Source organism: Melospiza melodia, chromosome 2 (assembly GCF_035770615.1).
Source record: "Melospiza melodia melodia isolate bMelMel2 chromosome 2, bMelMel2.pri, whole genome shotgun sequence".
In the NCBI taxonomy this organism is placed as follows: Eukaryota; Metazoa; Chordata; class Aves; order Passeriformes; family Passerellidae; genus Melospiza; species Melospiza melodia.
Genome location: NC_086195.1, coordinates 70133452 through 70146780, shown reverse-complemented (window position 1 = coordinate 70146780; position 13329 = coordinate 70133452). Strand labels below are relative to the sequence as shown.

The 13329-nt window shown below is 37.8% G+C and overlaps 1 protein-coding gene across 23 annotated transcripts in view; it reads right to left on the bottom strand.

The window, feature by feature from the left end:
• Window positions 1-13329, bottom strand: part of DLG2 (discs large MAGUK scaffold protein 2) — a 984895-nt gene that overhangs the window by 26179 nt on the left and 945387 nt on the right. For 17 of the 23 annotated variants that reach the window (XM_063148780.1, XM_063148803.1, XM_063148779.1 and 14 more), the window contains one exon: window positions 1823-1922. In XM_063148780.1, the coding sequence (XP_063004850.1) occupies window positions 1823-1922 (100 nt within the window). Of the gene's footprint in view, window positions 1-885; window positions 932-1822; window positions 1923-13329 lie in introns of all 23 variants that reach the window. The other 6 variants (XM_063148782.1, XM_063148786.1, XM_063148790.1 and 3 more) reach the window with 1 other exon arrangement.

Genomic DNA, 13329 nt, shown 5'->3' with positions numbered 1-13329 from the left:
ATTAACACACATTTTGCTCCAATTACTTGGTGCTTAAGAAAAGGAAAAACAACTGAGGAACAAGTAGCCAAATGCATGCAAGTGGCATTTTGTTTACATTATTTAGCTCTGGATTCAGAATTTAATAAAGCTACATATGTGGAAGTCAGCAGCAAATATTTCATTCTATGCAGTTTTTCTGGTTCACATTTTGAGGAAGAAAAATTGTTTCTGAACAATTATCTGACACATTATACACTCTGCAATGCCAAGTCTTGAGACAGGATTGCTGCATCAGAAAAAAAAAAAATTGATTAAGGTTGTGTGACAGAGAATAGGTTGCTAATGGTGAAAACTGGTCCAAAATTAGCTTTGGAAAATGCAAGATCTTCTCTAGCCTGCAAATGACTTCTTCCATTAATAACAAACACTAATCTAAAAATTCAGCAAAGTAACAAACACTCCCATGCAAAAAGCTGAAAATGCAGAAGCAACAGCATGAACTAATTTTCTATTGATCTCCTCAGGATGTGATCAAGTTAAAATGTTTAATTTTCCCTTTAGATGGAGAGGGAGGGGTTGTTGCTGAAAAGAACAGTCTAGGCAGCAAAACACGTTCTAGGTATGCTACTCTACAGAACTGCCATGATGGGAACAATAATATACTGTCAGAAACAAAAGGTGTTATTACAAAAGAAGTGAAAGTGTCTGCTTGATACACTGTATGTTATTTAATACCGTCATGCAGAACAGAACGATTGAAACATTTGTAAGGCATTCACAGCTGGGTAACAAATAAAACTCTATCTTGTGCATGCTAGGAGTGGAGGATCCTCAGAGAAGAAACAGAAGCCAAAACAAAACAAAACAAAAAAGGGTTTACAGTGACCATTCCTGGGAACTTACTCAGAGTCTTTGTTCCATAACCGTCGTCACCTAATCCGGGGATGTCCTGCACGGAAGTCCCCAGAGAGAGCAATGAGAAAGGAAGAACAGCCGCAGAAGAGGAAGGAAGAAGTCAGTGGAGTTGAAATGGATACTACCATGACTGACCATGTTGATTGAGCAATCTGGATCCCTGCCTTTTCTTTATGAAACGAATTTAGACCCAATTTCTTAGGAAATTCAGCCAAAGAAAGAGGCAGTGACTGTGAAATGTGCCTTTTGGAGCTGTGAGGAAGAAGGAACAACCAGATAAATAAAGTTCCAGAAACTATCCTCACTGGATAAATTTAGGACAGAATTATTAAGAAAAAATATTGTGAATATTTGTGCTTGGAACTAGCAAATATTTTAAATAATGCTGGTTCCCTAAATAATTTAAGCAAGGAATAAATGCTTGTGGTGGTACACATTCCAAGAACCAGTTTAGTTCTTTAAGGTGTTAACATGGTTGTTTCCCTTAATAGTTATAACTTCCAGTGAAGCTGCCAATGGAAATCAACTTGGTGAAAGTCAAAGGCAAAAAAAAGATTAGATATTTTCAAAACTAATTATTTTGGTATGTGAAAGAAATCATGTTTGCCTTATTTTGAGCCAATTCTGATCTGGGAATATTTCTGAGAGACAATTTTGGATTTATGACAGGTGTCACAACAACTTTGAGGAGCCGTATTTCTGCTTCCAAAAGTTAAGGTCACTGCTTTATTCTTCTGAAAATAGTGTTTCCAGAGATGGAAGGAGAAGCTGGATCCAAACTGCAGTCATACATTGGTCACAGTAGTAATACCTCTCCTGCCTGCCTACGACAGATATTTGCCTAGATGTGTGGGATACTGGCATCATGCGTGTCACCCATTTGTTGTGCTGCTGCATGTGACATCGTCTCCAAGAGGTTACTTACGTTCTGGATCACTTGTTTCCTGCTCACTCTGCTCCTTGCTCTTGTAGAATGGGAATTTTCGTGAAAAGATGAAGTTCTTTTTACGCTTGTCATTGAATGACTGTGAAGGAGAAAAGGCATGGGGCAAAAACAGGGACGTCTAATTGTTGTCACACTCATGCTGACAAAACAACTAGTTTGTAAAAGTGGAGAGAACTGTAGTGACTCAAATCAGCACAAACTAAGTGGCTGCAACGAATCAGAGGTGTGGTGAGGTCTGAAATTTAAAGGCAAAGCTCCTGAAGACCGGATCAATTTGACTCCAGAGGTCCGGAGTTACAATGTGCAGCTCCTTACTTGGAAACTGTAGTGTTTGGCTTGTTTGGATGAAGGGCTACAGATGGTTCAGCATGCTTCGGGATCAAGGCATCCATCTTTATTCACAGCAGACTGTGCACAGAATTAATTAGCTGTCTGAAAAGAATAGGCTGTAATGTGGAAAGCAGAAGCCTTTGATTTGCTTATAGTGTGTGAATTCAGCCCTGTGTTAATTAATATTAAAATTCTTTACTGGTAGGTGCTGTTGATTTCATAATATCTTATTTGGCTTCATTATTGACAACTTCTTATGTGTGTTTTAATGCTTCTTGCAAGCATTATGAAAAAAACCCAACTTTGTTCTATTTTTTAGATGTATATTTATGCATTAGGTTTCACTGGATATACTTTTAGTTCTAAGTGATTTAGAAATGGAATTCTGCTGATAAGCAGGATTTCATTGCATGTTGATCAACATATTTTGCTGTAATTCTTCAAATCAGAAATTAATACGGAAGAAATTGGTGTTTCTTACATGATAAAACCTTTGACTTCATAAACAGTTGCAAGGACTTACAGGACTATCCTGTGTAAAAACAGGATATGCCTACTTGGGACACTTATTTCAGATACTAAGTAAGGAAATAGGGTCCCTATAGAGTCAATTGAAAGAAGCTGGCATTCTTGAGGGCACACAGAGCTGCAGACTGATCTATGCTGTCAGTCAATGACCTATAATGTCTCTTATACTGAACATATACACGGGACTTTGCAAATGATGACCTCCAAGACAGCAGAGACCTTCGTAAATAATTTAAAGGACCAATCTCATATGCTTGTCATTGCTCAAATTGAATATAACCAGTATTTGGCTCCAGTTCTGCAATGGAATATATTTTGAGTCTAAGAATACAATTTCTTTCCTTACATTTTGAAATCATGAAATAAAATGTGGTTTAAAATATGTATTTCTGAAAGATGGATACTGAAAATCTGTTGAAATAGTTGCATACTCATGTCACGAAAGTTTCATACCACTTTTACATTTCAAGCATATTTAAAGTTTAGTAACTGAAAACAAAGAAAAAAATGCACATGTAGAATAAATGATCCATGAATATCTCTCAGAGTATGTAAACATTCAATGTGAAATTAAAGTGGAGGTCATGCACAAATAATCCAGACAGCATGCAAATTCAAAACAAAGCAAGTATGAAAGAAAGCCAGAGGGAAAAAAAAATAAGCACATGAAGGATTAAAGTAATCTATGGATGAAAGGAGGACTGACATGCTCATTACATCACTTTAATGACCTAATGGACATAATTAAATTAAAATGTGTTTTCTGTGATAATTTCTTTTACTTTTCCAAAGAAAGGAATGTAGCATGTTAACATTTCTGTTTGTGAAAATGTTGTTTATCATGATTTATCTGAATTTGACATAGTAATGCAATTGGCACTACACATTTTAAAAGGGAAAAAAGATATATACAAACAATAACACCTCAAAAAGCAAGGGGGTTTTAAAATTACAATCACTTCATTACAGCACTTTGGAATTCAAGAGAACGTTATCAAATTAATAAATAAATATGCTGTGTTTCACAGAAAATATGAGAAATAACACTTATATCTTGTTTCAATTTTTTCCCCAGTGGTCTAGAGCAAAAACTTCATAAAGTACATTTTCACCAGAAAAGCATATATTATTTTCCCACTTCTGCATGATCTAACAGTATACACCAAATTAGACAGATATTTTATACTGTTATATACACTTTTTCTCCTTTTGCTGTTTCAAGTACTGGGTTGCTTTTTTAATAAGATATTGTTCCACTTCAATTTGGATGACCAAAATCTGGCAATTTACAGCACATGACTATCATGTGTGATTATGTCACTGTATTCACACCAGTAAAAAGATTTCTTCCTAAAATAAGGCTGATCTAATTATATTAATATCCATAACCAAATATGTTTATGCATGTGATAATATTTCTATAGATTAATCAATGTGTATATTCATGTCAATGACCATATATACTAGCATGGTGTAGTCAGAGGGTTTATATTTTAAATAACAAAGAAGCTGTAAAATATTATAAAACATTAAAGTGGGTCTGGCTCTGCAAACTTATAGAAATAATTAGTCCTTAGTACTAACTGAATGAGCAGTTAGTTTAAGAAAACAAGTGTTTGTTTTCTTAAATTAAGTGTATGTTTCTTCACAAGGAATCAAAGACAAGAGCTTTGATTTTGGTTTTGCATGCAACATAAATGGTATCAAAGTCAGGCTGATGGTCTCCACCTTAAGGATATGAAATCCTGCTGACAACCCCAAAAAGGCTTCTAACAGATATCATGATTTATATCTCTAATGAATAGAGAGAAGGGGCTTGGCAAAGAAAGAAGAGGGAGACTCACACAGAATAAAACCATATTTTCTATGGTACACACCACGTTAATTCCAGATTTTGCTCCATTGGTGAAAAGTAGAGACCAACACTGAGTGTGTATTTTCTTTTTTAAGAAAAGATCACGTGTATGAGGATCTGTGGCTAGGTTAAACTCCAAATCTCAGATGTATTTGAGAAATTTTATTTCAGTACAATGGAAACTTTGGACCTGTCGAATACTCTGGAGCCATAGGCTCCATATGCTTCTGGGAAGCTCTGAAATAGATGTAGGATAAATAAGACAGAGTTATTTGCCTACATCTCTCCACCTGATGCAAACATTGCATGCAACTGGAATTGCAATTGTGATAGCAAGCTTAGCCTGATTCAACAGCGTTTATGCAGGCAGAGTTTCTGAAAGTCAGTGAAAAAGTGCCTGAAAATGGATTCCTTGTAAGTTGCAGGTTTTTTGCCATGATAATGTAAAAACTTGTAATGGCAAATAACTCAGGCATTTCAGTGGCAGTGAAAAACCTGTACAAGAGATTACTTGTATATGTCACTGCCATCACACAGATCACCACTAACCTAGGCAACAGCAGTAGGAGGCACTTTAAACAGACAAGTGTCTAACACAAGGCAAATGAAATTTTCAATTTGTTTGACAACAGAACAGTGACATCATTCACAGCACTTGATCTGCAATAGAAGAGTCTCTTTTCAGAAAAAAAAGGGGAGGAAAGTGTTCACTCATGCCCTGAATCCTTGTTTGATACTACTTAAGCATAGATTGTGTTTTGAAGAAGCCAAGAAAAATAATTGTGATGTGCCTGATGCACTGTGGCTTGACCAAGTATCCCCAATTGTCCCTGGTTATGTAAGCCTGGGTTACACATACCAACCTTCCCTGGTTGTGACAGACATTAAACTTCTGTGTGTTTCTCCTTCTCAAAAACCCACTTGGGTACTTTTTTGTGTCAGCATCAGTTTTGTATTCTAAATGTTTTTCTCTAGGCTCAGCAGCCATGAATATGTTACTCATCAGCTAATAGGGTAGTGTTTTTTAAAGGAAATTTTCATGTAATATTAAATAAACAATCCAATCTCAAAATTTTCTTTGTAGTGGTAAACATCACAAAACACAGTAAGTTGATAGTTTTACCACACTGTAATAGGCAACTATATTGTTGTTTACTTTGAGCTTCTTCCCACATTTTTTTTCAGAGTGTAGCTGATTCAACCCCTGCTATTTAGTGCAGATGGGATCTTGACACAGGTTGTCCTCTTTAGACTTTGCTGAAGATCCTAAATATGTTGGGGAAAGTTTTTTTTTATGGTGATCTAACAAATTTGTTTTCTCAAAGCAAATAAACTCCCAACTGCTTCAGGAATGCTTTCTTTTGCCATTTCATTCAACAAATGCTAATCCTCAGTCATCAGTGGGGAACCAGTGTATAGGGACCACCTGAGAGAAAGCTGTTCCAGATCACTGGCTGTGAAATTATTTTTTACAGGGTGTAGATAGATTTCATATACCATCTAATTTTAGGCAGGTTTGAGCTATGCTTTAACCTAGTTTTTATATTCTGTGATTATGTATGTCAGTTTTGTTCTCAGATTGGTCTAGCAGTGTATATGAGAAATTAATTTCACTGCTTCTTATCTGCAATGTGGTTTTCTTATTCTCCTTATTTAATACCTGATTTTGGCCTAAGCCAAATCCTTCATGTACTCACCCTTCTACAAAAATCTACAAAATTTATTATCAACATTATGTCCTTGCAATCCTTTTCTCTATATTTAACTGACACTTTTTATATTAAAGAGATTAATTTACTCATTTGAATACTGACTTTAATAAAAGATGGGGTACTCAAACACTGTTAAATCCCTATATTTAAATATTTTAATTTTACAGATCTCTATAGTATATATTTTAAATCTCTACCATCCTACCAAAAATTTGCACTGACACAGAAAGAAAATATTTGGACTGTAACATATACTCAGTGTTATTTCTCCTTGGAAGTATATATACCACCTCACTGGTTTTATAGTGGGCTTTTTCTCCTGGCAATCCCAAGCCATGATGAATTTGAAATCTCAGGTTAAATGACCTGACCAAGTCTAGAGGTTGCCACTGCTATTGAGCCATTCCTGCTTTCCTGATGTGACCCCAAACTGGGCCATGGCCTGGGCTCACACACACAGAAAGCACCTCATGGTGTCCCTGCAGACATGCAGAAGATAAGCTGAGGAGTTCTCAGTGGCAGCTGTAAGCCTGGCTGTCCAGGGATCACAGAGTAAACTCCCCGAGATGTGGATCTTCCATTCTTATTCTGCACACACAGTTAAACCCTGGCAAACAGCACTAGCCAACTTCCCTATGATTTTTTATGAGATGCTAGGGGAAGGACATCCCTAGTCTGTTAAGTTCAGCCTTTAGTTTTCTTAGATACTTCAAGCCTGGGCTACAGTCATTCCTTATTGAATTTTTGTACCATAATCTGTTTTGATAAGTGAGAACCAACTGGGTGAGAAGAAGCTTAGATGAAAATAATTCTGCTTGCTTAGTTTTCCCATGAAGCTGTAGGGAGATTTGGGTGTTGGCAATCCAAGATGACAAAGTAAAAGCCTGATTAAAAACTCCATGATGTCTAGCTTCTCCAGACCAGGGTAGGGTGGCTTAGTATTCATAAGGATGAAATTTTAATACTTTTTTTTTTTAAAGACTGAATTATTGCTTGCTGTCTGCCAGCAACTCAATTTTAATTCCTGAAAAACAACAGTTATAACCAACATAAACTACCAGGGGAGAAGAAAGACTAATAGACTTTGAAGAAAACACGTAAAATCAGTATTTCCAATTTTGCAAAGCTCTATTTAACTTGGTGCAAGGTACGAAGGGAGCACTTTTCTATGCTAATTTGCATGGGTATATCAATGTCAGCAAGATGAAACACCAACATAAAATCTTGCTTACGTGACAGCCAAAGTAATTTACACTTATCTGCAGGTTGTACACCACAATACAAGTGGGAAGGAATTGTTCAAACAGCAGCACTGGAATTGATAGCATGAAAATAAGAAAGGGCAAAGCTCCTTGACAGTGAAATCAATTTGGATGTAGAATAATCCGCCCCAAGGGGAGTGAAAAGCCTAGATAATTTTTTCACATTTAAAACAAATCTGCTAATCTTAAGTACTGTGGAGAATAACACTGCAGTGCTTGGAGAGAAGGGGGTGGTGAAGGGAAAAGAGCTAAACAGCAATCCTCTCCCAGCTCTAACATCTGTGTTTCTGTGATGAGATGCTCACAAACGCAGCATCTCAGAGCTGTGCTGTGGTCCAGTGTGGGCCTGGACCTAGCCAACCTCACTGCAACCAAATGGGAAGTGTGAAGGTCTTCCTCTCCTTCCTCAAGTCTCCAACTGGAATCAGAAAGTGTTTTTGACATTGTCCTAAATGTTCCTCTATGCTGGCCAATATTTTTTTCCTGACAAGGGACTTTCCCACTTAGAGCTGATGTATGTTATTCATGCATTCAAGTGCTGTGCACTTGTGCAAGTGCAAACCACTGCATTAAATGGACCATTGCACAAAATAAGTTGCAAAAAGACCTTTATTACTCTTACTTTGTTATGGAGTAGTGGAGAAAGATTTACAATACCTACATGCCTTCAAACTGTACTTATGGAAAGAGAGTTGGACAAGATAATCTTCTGAATTTCCTTTTGAGTTAAAGGAAGAGTGACTGGTATAGCAAGATGAATTATGGCAAGGGTCTGGCTCAGCAGAAAAATCATACCAGGTTCTTGGTTTCAATTGAATACATTGATTTATTTAGGCCTTGCAGCTAAAGTTAGAACAAATAAAGGCATGGGCAAACAAACCCAAAGCCAGTTTCTAAAAGACTCGTTTGAGGTTTGTTTAGGAGGTGAAGCTCCCACATCTTGCAGTAATGTATCTCACAGGACCAGTCTCACAAGCAGGATATCAAGTTAGATGGACTTTGGCAGTTCCTGTGTCCCTATAACCTTCCAAACATGGTCTCTGAGTCACTGAGGCAATCACTGAGCTGCTTTAATTTAACTGAGTCAGAAAGAAAGATGTGAAATATTGAGTATGTTTTTTCCGGATGAGTGTTGATGATGATAAACTCCACACTTCTGGATCTTTGTGTGATATCTTACTAGAAGAAAATGTTGTTGTCTTTTTAATTCTTTCACAATGTCTACTGCCAATACTACAAATTTTTCTTTTCAACCAATTTTTTTAGAAGAAAACCCAAGTAAGGCATCTATACATACATACAAACTTCCTATTATTTATTCTGGATATTAGACAGCAAGTTATAAAAATAGACCACGCATGAAGTTCAGCTCAGCACAAATTTCAGCTGGAACAGCTTAGAAGAAAAACAATTAACTCTCAGCTGTAAACTTTGGTATTTTACCTGTGCTAGCAAATTTTTACTCTGTTATATTTAAGCTGTGACTGATTTAAACATTGCACTACATATCTTTTTGTCAGCGACTTTCCTAAAGATTTCTCTTACCTAAGCAGGGATGGCACAAACTTCTTGTGGGATAGGAAGTACAGCTACTATAGTCCCTAATATTATGACCACCTAAGAAACAATATCCTATAAATAAAACTCCACACAGTTATCAGAATTACAGAAAAATTACAGAAAAAACAGTAAAATCTACAAAATATGTGTGCTTATATTGCTCATTAAGTGAAAAATGACTCTTTTAGTATTTTATTTGAGTGACAAGATGCCAACAGGCAGAAATATTTTTCATCATCTTGATAAATTCAGTGACAAATCCTTTATTTCTCAAATTTTCTACTCTGATCCACTTCGCTTACAAATTGCTGGCTGATATTTAGAATTTGTCCTTCTCAACAAAATGAAATATGGAAAACAGACACAAAGATTTTTTAGTTTAATATTTCTTTCAATTTGAAAGACATTTTTTCAAACACTTTACTGGATTTTTGAAAGAATGCTACAGAAACAAATTTCTTCGCTTCAGCTGGGTAAAAGCCTCAGATTTGACTTGACAGTCATTTTTTCACAATTACTAGAACTGATTCACCTTCTTAAAACCAAGATTCTTTAAGGTGCATCAGTTCCCTGCCAGAGCCAACACTGCTGCCATGACATAAATTAAAACTGATGACTCACTTGTTTTCCTTTATTTTTGCCTGTACCTGGACGCAACATACATTACTGCTAAATTACTGCATGTCTTTGGAGGGTGCCTCAAGATAACCTGGAACAACAAGAATCGATACAGTGAAATCTTTCTGGCAATGTGCTGTTTTATCATTTGAACTTCATTTGATTACTCCAGCACAAGAGTGAAGCAGATGCTGATGACAGCACTATTTCTAATGCACCTTGGAGAAATGCTGAGCAAAAAGTGTTCAGCTCAAGGGGAATGATCAGGGCAGTCCAATATTGCAGGCTCAGGTCAATCCAAAAGTGCAGCCAACATCCAAGACCTGGCAACAGCTCCATCATGAGGACAGAGCTATGGAGGATGTGAAAACTCATGGAAGAGTAAAGGCAGTTGGACAAATGAGATTCAGATTTTCCTCCTTGTCCTGGCTACAGAGAGGGGGTGGACTTTAGTGCTGTGAGGGTGTGACCAAGCTGTTGCTCTATACCACACACATCATCCCTGGGTTGTGTGGATTCAGCAGGAAAAGCTGGGTAACCTTTACTGGCAGTCATCCAGTGGCAGTGGCTTATTTGGAGTTTAATTTCCTGCTGGTTTTAAAACCAGCACACTCCTATGTGGGAAGAAGTAATCTCCTTCCAGAAACAAGTTGTTCCACAAACAAGAACAATGCTGAGATCTGATTCTTCCATGACCACCCAATGTTTAACCATTTTGGAGGTTTTAAAGCTTTTGACAGAACTTAAATCCAACAGAAAAAACCCATAGAATCATAAAATATCCTGAGTTGGAAGGGACCAACAAGGATCATCGAGTACAGCTCCTGGCCCTGCATGGAACCATCCCCAAGAGTCACACCATGGGCCTGAGAGCATTGTCCAAACACTTCTTGAACTCTGTCAGGCTGGTGCAGTGAGTACTTCCCTGGGGAGCCTGGTCGGTGCCCAGCCCCACTCTGGGTGAACCTTTCCCCAATATCCAACCTAAACCTCCCCTGACTCAACTTCAGGCCATTCCCTTTAATTCTGTCACTGGTCACAACACAGAGAAGAGATCAGTGCCTGCCCCTGTGCTTCCCCTTGTGAGGAAATTGTACCCTGCACTGACGAATGCCCTTTGCCTCTCAGGAATGATGACCCTGTACACTACAGACTGAGTGCTAATGAGCACTCCAAATCAGCAGCTTTTTGAATGTACTCAGATTGTGGTTTTTCCTCTACTTTTATGTTTGTCCCAGTACCAATCACTTAGGAAATCTGTTAATTGTGTCTAATATCTTTAGAAAAGAAGGGTAAAGAAAAATTGTCCAAAATCCACTGCATATGTGGAAAACTTTCAGATTATGGACTACAGAACTGCTTCTCCCTAAAGGTGAATCTTTATACTTAGAAAACTGAAGCCTAGTAAATAATTGATGTTAGAAAAAATCTTCATTAGGCAGAGAGAGGGTATAGACAGCCTAATATACTGTTATGCTTTTTTTCAGTGGGATTAAATTGAGATAATTGACTTTTTCACTTCATTAATACACCCAGATCTGCCCTGGTAAACCACTACCACATAAGCTGTACCTGAGAGCAGGGCAGGTGTGACTGCAGCTTCTGCTTTGTGACAAAGACAAATAATCCAATTTCCATAGACAGTCATAGAAGAAGAAATAAAAACAGGATTAAGCTGTAGCAGTCCAGCCCTTTCTAAGAATGAGGAGAGTGAGGTACTGAAGTGGGCTGTTTGGGAAGAATATGAAATATCTGTTGTGGCAGGTCTTTAAGCAGAGATTAGACAAATCTGAAATATAGGAGCGAGTAACAGAAGAAACCCTCAGGGCAGAGGTGACCACCCAAGGTTCCCAAAGACCAGTTTTGCTCTGTTTGGATGACCAGGGCTGAAAATATGATGTTTTTGTAGAAACATGGTTTGGAAACATGTGGGTTTATTTGTTTGGCTTTCTCCCCTGCCTCCTTCAAATACTCAAAACTGTCAAAAGTGTCCTCTGTATCAAGTTCTGTTGGTCACTGGATTTTGACACTTGGAGGAGAGGTGCATTAAATACGCAGAGGGTTTTGTTTACCCCAGAATACCAAATTTGCTACTTCAGTCAGGTTTTACTTTCTCCTTTCCTGCCTCAGTGCAATGTTGCTAAAATGACAATAAAGCAAGAAGATGACCTTACATTTCAGGTATCTGTGGGATCTGTAAACAGAATCTGCACATAAGAAATATTATTAAATGCTATCAAACTTCTGACTGTCATAATAAATTCATTCAGAGGCAACTGAAGAGGTGGCTGAGTGTGATGTAGGTGATCTGACTGGAATCTGAAAAGAGCTGTGGACGACAAGCTAAGTCAATAGAAAAAACCCCTAATGGGTAGTGATGGAGCAGTGTGGTGTGGGTCACAGCCCAGGACCTGCACTGCTGATGAGCAGCAGAGCTGGAAGGGGTTTTGAAAGGATGGGGCAGTCTCTTGGCAGGCACCTCATCCCTGTTCAGCACCCTGCTGAGCATCCTCACCAGGGCAGGCACCCATCTGGGAATGCTTCCCAGTAAACATGGGCTGAATATCTCCCCACACTCTGACACACACATTAAAAATGGAAATTGCAGGAGACATCACTTTCATTTCATTGGGAAATGAAGTAGAGTATTTGTACATAAGAAAATATTCTGGAGTCAATGGTCAGGTAAGGTGTGAAATGAAAAGGCATGTGGTATAAAAAACCAGTTGTCTGTATAAAATCAAGTTCTATCTACATTTTTGCTGATATTTCAACACATCTCTGGAAACAGGCAACACCCAAAAATATTAGTAAAACTGAGGTGTTGCTAAAAGTCTTTCCAAGAGCTATGATTTCAGCTGTGGAATACTTTCAAGAGACAGTCAAGTAAGTGTATGTGATCTGACAGGGAGAAAAGCAAAAGGTGCTATTTTTGGCTCCTGGAAGACCTGTTGTAATTACAACAGTTAAGAAAAAAGCAGATTACTGGCTAATCTCTTTCCCTCCTGAAATATTTCTGTCACTTGACACTCTGTTTGATTCACTAAAACATCCAAAAAGCCCTCAACAACTCTGGGTTTTAGGATTAGAAAAGGAAAGGCTATTTTTGTTCAGTCTGGAGCCTGTGGTAGGGAGAGTTAACAAGAGCTCAGTATGCTGTTTTGGTAGATACATTACCCTGGTCACAGCTATTCACATGCTCTGCTCCTTTTGGTGCATAGGTGAGCATCAGAAGATACTCGAGATATGATCTTGAGTTAAACATAGCATAAAACATACGTTTTAATGAAGTTTGTGCTTACATAACTTCTTTAGCTTCCTCCAGCAAAAATATCAGACATAAACCTTTGGGCTGCACCATTTTCCACTGATTATGCATAGACCAGTGAGTCCCAAAGACTGAGAAAGCAAATGCTTAGGAAATCATAACTGTGTTATTTTCTCTTCATTTATATATATATATATATAAACATTTCCAGTGTCCTGGAAACCCTGTCCTTTGCTGGGCAGAGAGTGGCTCTAGGGAACCAAAGCACTGTAACAGTGGATTTGACGTACCAGCCACCTTCAATGACAACTAGAAAAAATGCTAAAGTTCATGACAACAAATATAAGAATGAA